At 41.2% G+C, this 5,324-nt stretch overlaps 1 protein-coding gene across 1 annotated transcript; it reads left to right on the top strand.

Annotated features, from left to right (window-relative positions):
- Positions 1 to 1,571: 1,571 nt before the first annotated feature.
- On the top strand, positions 1,572 to 2,633 carry LOC144549922 (uncharacterized). Its single transcript, XM_078298485.1, has one exon. It carries the CDS (start codon positions 1,572 to 1,574, stop codon positions 2,631 to 2,633), a length of 1,062 nt encoding a protein of 353 aa, XP_078154611.1.
- Positions 2,634 to 5,324: the final 2,691 nt, after the last annotated feature.

Here is a 5,324-nt window from a genome sequence, read left to right on the forward strand (position 1 = left end):
GTGCCGATTTTTTTAAAAATACCCAACTAATAAATAAATTAAATAAAAATGTCCAGGTTTCAACCGAAATTTTAAAAATACCCCCCCCGCAGAAAATATTTGCGCTCTGGAATTTTTATTCCCGCCCGTAGATAATATCTGCGCTCTGACCTTGTAATTACAGATCCGCTGCACGGATCTTAAAGCAAATGCGCGGCCCGGAATTATTGTTTGGAAGCGCAGAAATTATCTGCGCTCCAACCTTTAAATTTTTTTTTTTTTTTTGGCGCATTTTTTTGTTATAAATAGACTCTTAGACAGAAAGAGGCAGAAGGAGAAAGAGGAAAGAGAGGAGAAGAAGAGAGGAAAGGAGAAGAAGAGGGAGGAGGAAGAGAAGAACTGTTCAGCTGCTAAATCAGGTTTTTTTACGTATTGTTGTTTACTGGTTATTTACTGTGGATGTACGTATTTACTGTTCATTTACTGTGCACATACGTATTTACTGTTCGTTTACTAATCATTTACTATTCATTTACTGTGCATATACGTATTTACTGTTCATTTACTGTGCACATACGTATTTACTGTTCGTTTACTATTCATTACTGTTCATTTACTATTCATTTACTGTGCATATACGTATTTACTGTTCATATACCGTGCACATACGTATTTACTGTTCATGTACTTTTCATATACGTATTTACTGTTCATTTCCTGTGCACATACGTTTTTACTGTTCATATACGTATTTACTGTTCATTTACTATTCATTACTGTGCATATACGTATTTACTGTTCATTTGAAATCAGTAAACTTACAAAATATTTCCTTCTCCGAATGTAGTTTATTGGCCATGCCTATTGCAATTTCAATACATTTTGGAGGGAAATTCATTTTTGACCAGAATGGGGCACGTTACTCCAAACCTCCAGTAAATACGTATTGGGTTGATGAAAATTTCTCATTTGAGCAGTTGCAATCGCTTATTTATGAAGTGAGCGGCTACAATAGGAATCGTTGGGAATTACAGATTCAAGCCCGAATGGTCCATGCAGGAAGGTATGTCAGAATCGCATTGGGTGATGACGGGGCATTGAGAGGCCTGATCGCGCAGGTTGTGCGGTCCGGTGGATTATTGGAAGTTTTTGCATGCAGAATTCGCGGAGAGTCAGTGGCTGGGAGTTCAGGCCAAGCTTCGGTTGCAGAAAATGATCAACCAAATTATGAACCACACACTCCTTTTATCTCAATGCCAGTAGCAGAACCGGAAGCAGAAATATACCATAATTCACCTCAATCTCCACCTTTTGTCCCACCACGAGTACAATCTCCACCTTTTATCTCACCTATATCCATGCATGGAGGTCCTTCATCCTTACCTGAGCCTGAACCAAGTCCTGACCCCAGACCGGCACCAGTACATGAAGATCCAAACGAGTCAGAATTTGAATTTATGAACGAGGTACCGGAGGAAAATCTGCAAACTGGGGATGAATGGGGGGAAGGAGACTGGGACATTAATGATGAAGGAGATGAAGAAGATGAAGAAGAATACACACAGCCCAGTGTGAGACAAAATAGAGAGAATATGTCGTTAAGTGGCCGTTCTGAGACTCACCCGTTTGTGAACTTCAATGACACATCTGCTTTTCAAGAAGCAGACGTTTCTTACTACGGTCGTCGGATTGAATACAGGAGTGAGCTCGCAAAAGGCCAATACTTTCCTAACAAAAAACAACTTACCAAAAAGATCAGAGAGTACCATGTTGACAAGAACAAGGAGACATATACGAAGAGAAGTGACACATCCCGGCTGGAAATTAGATGCAGCACTTCGGGTTGTCGTTTCAAACTGAAGGCAAAAGCAACAAATGCAGGAGATACATGGATGATAACCGAGCAAGACACACCTCACACTTGCACGTCTGAGTACACCAGGACCGACCATGCACAACTGACGGCATCAATAATCGCAGATATCATCGAGAGCAACATTAAGGAAGACCCCACTATGAGCATCCGGAGTGTGGCACACTGTGTGAGGGTTAGGTTTGGCAGTATAACCCCAAAGTACAACAAATTTTGGAGAGGTCGTGAGATAGCAGTTGCCCGTCAATTTGGGAGTTGGGAAGAGTCGTACAACTTTATGAAACTATTGCTTATCGGGATATGTGATAAGAATCCCGGCTCGAGGCATGATTTTCTGACGAAGCCGAGCTTCGATAAGAATACAGGACTGGTCAAGCAAGGTGTTGTGGAATTCGTGGCCGTGGCATGGGCTTACGGACCATGCATCACCGCATTTAATTACTTGAGACCGGTGATCAGTATAGATGCAGCCTTCCTTTCTGGGCGGTATGAGGGCAGGCTTTTGATGGCTTGTGGCTATGATGCCGGGAACCAATTGATGCCTCTAGCATTTGCAATTGTGCACAAGGAGAATGAAGATAATTGGGGTTTTTTCTTGCAATGGCTTAGAAATAATGTGATTGGTGTTAATAGATTCGTATGTGTTATATCAGACCAACACAAGGGTATCAAAGCTGCATTGAAACCTGAATACGGATGGGACCGGGATAATTTTGTGCACATATATTGTATCCAGCATGTTGCCGACAATCTGGTTCAGGCTTGTGGGAAGGACAAATAGTACGGAACTAGGTTCAAACAAGGAGCCAAGAAGAAGAAGCCAAGAAGGCTGAAAGAGATGTTTGAAGATTTCGCCATGGTATGTCTAATATTGTCTAATTATGTTGTTCATTTTCTTTTATTTCAGATGCATTTTGTCTAATTTTACTTTGTTCTATTGCAGCAAAATCCTAGGTGTAATGCTTTTTTGAGGAGAGTGGGCAAAGTACGTCCTAATGATGTCATGGAGCAATCAAATTTTGATAAAATCTTCCAGACATGTGATGGAGGATACCGATTTGGTATCATGACAACAAACGGCTCCGAGTCCCTGAACGTTGTCTTCAAGGATAGCCGAATGTTGCCCGTGGCTGCACTTGTGGAGGAGACATTCTATAAGTGCAACAACTGGTTTGTTCAGCGGCGACAGGCAGCGACAGAGCAAAACAATGCAGGAAAGCCTTTTTCCGATCGGGTACATGTTAAGCTCGCCAAACGGTGGGAGAAAGCTATAGGAATGGATGTCATCGCATACTCGCACGGCGAAGGTAAGTACGAAGTCACGGGCCCAAATGAATATGTTCCAGTAGTCCAAACGCAGGATGAAACTATGTCCATGCTTCACAGAAGGTTCCAGTATATCGTGACATTCGGGCCAGAGAGAAAAGTGGAATGTACATGCAGGGGTATCCAATTAACTGGAATTCCGTGCGCTCATGTGTTAGCTGTCTGTCGCCAAAAAAACTGGTCACCCGACCTATTTGTTGACCACCGGTATAGGGTGGACTACCTTTTGAGTACTTGGAATGCTGTATTTGTTCCTTATGGCAATCCTGAAGATTGGCCTACGACCACTACCCCAAAAATTGAGCCAAACAAAGATTGGATACGGCGTGGTAGGAGAAAACACATCCGTTGTGTAATGACCATGGATGAAATGCAAGGTAGGCGACAGGGGCACCGTCCTCGCCGTTCCACTACTGATAGGCAGAGTCGAGGTATGTAACATTCAACCTTGAAAAATGGTTACATTTCATTCCAATATTGTACATGTTAGTAAGTAACATATGTGGGATGCAGATGCTCACAACGCAGCAAATGCAGCAGAAAACGAGCGAGTCATGGCAGAGTCAAGCGGATCGCGAGGGACGCGGCGAAGCACAGCCAGAAGCCGTACAGCTGACCGTGAAAATGCAACTATGATGTTTATGTTGGGGTTTCACGCGGTGCTAACCGGAAACCGTTTAGGCTTAAGGTGCGGAATGACCGTAGAACAAAAATTTCTACGGCCAACTTAAGCTCAGGATTAAACGGGGTATGTCAGGAAACTTTCCAAGGCGGTCCACCTTCAGTATTCCTTTGGCATCAAAACCCAATTTAATCCTTTTACAGATCTACTCCATGATTGATTTCTAAAACTTTAATCTACTTACCAATTAAATATATTAATGTAACATATTTATACCTTGTTTCCAAATCACAGTTGGAATGCAGACCCAGCGAGTAGAGCCTCACCAGGGAAGGAATCGACTCGGAGTATCACACGTGTGATACCTCTATCGGTTATCCACCAGGACTAACCAGAGAGCGGTTTGTTTCTTCTGTCAGAAATACCGTAAACCGCGGAATTCTGCAAAAACACTATTCACGGGGAAAAAGACGAAAACCCGTAAACACGAATTTTCGGTTGCTCAGTTTCATCAATATGCAAAACTGACATACCGCTAAATTCGGTAAAACACTATTCATCGATCCCGTAAATATACTCCACAACAACCCGCAAGATTATACGTCAAGTACGTATAACTTTCTTTTCTCAACCGAAACACTATTTGTGAGAGAAACCGAGAAAGAGAGAAAATATCGATCCGTTTCGACACGAAACCGGTACGAATGAATTAGTTATTTTTCTCTCTACATGCACCCCTCTATTTATAGGCTTTTGAGGAGGTTCGCAAAAGACCGAAATACCCCTCAACTTATGCCTATTTACAATATATGCCATTGAATGGATAAGGATGACATGTCATGTGGATAAGATCGATGACGTGTCATCTGGATAGGATCGATGACATGTCATGCGGATAAACACGAATCTGAAAAGACCCGAATGCCCTCGGCCCGAACACAAATAATGTTTGTATAATTATTCTGAACAATTATATATATTTTTCTGCGGTTGTTTGTTTCGGTATCGATGACGTGTCATCTGGATAGGATCGATGACATGTCATGCGGATAAGACGAATCTGAAAAGACCCGAATGCCCTCGGCCCGAACACAAATAATATTCGTATAATTATTCTGAACAATTATATATATATTTTTCTTGCGGTTTGTTGTTTCGATAATTTATACAACGTGTCCTGCACATTTATAAATTAACCGGTTAACTTTTATACAACGTGTCACACACGTTTATAAATTAACCAATGTTTTTGCTTGTTATTTTTACATAACATTTATAATTTAATTATAACACGTATAATTAATTATAACCATCTTACTATTGATCATAACCAATTTATAATCAATCATAATAAGATTCTCCGATTAACTCCTATATGGTGTGACCCAATAGGATCTGTGTTATGTTGGTAAATAGAGTTAAAACTGTTTTAACTTCTATAATCATGGGTGGCATCTGGCAACACATCATGACCATCCAATTACACAGATGATGCTGTACTGTACAATATCACGATCCAGTAAA

Source organism: Carex rostrata, unplaced genomic scaffold (assembly GCF_964058835.1).
Source record: "Carex rostrata unplaced genomic scaffold, lpCarRost1.2 SCAFFOLD_42, whole genome shotgun sequence".
Classification (NCBI taxonomy): Eukaryota; Viridiplantae; Streptophyta; class Magnoliopsida; order Poales; family Cyperaceae; genus Carex; species Carex rostrata.

Bases quoted from the DNA above. Each gene is read 5' to 3' on its own strand.
- LOC144549922 (XM_078298485.1), top strand. From the start codon at position 1,572: ATGTCGTTAAGTGGCCGTTCTGAGACTCACCCGTTTGTGAACTTCAAT.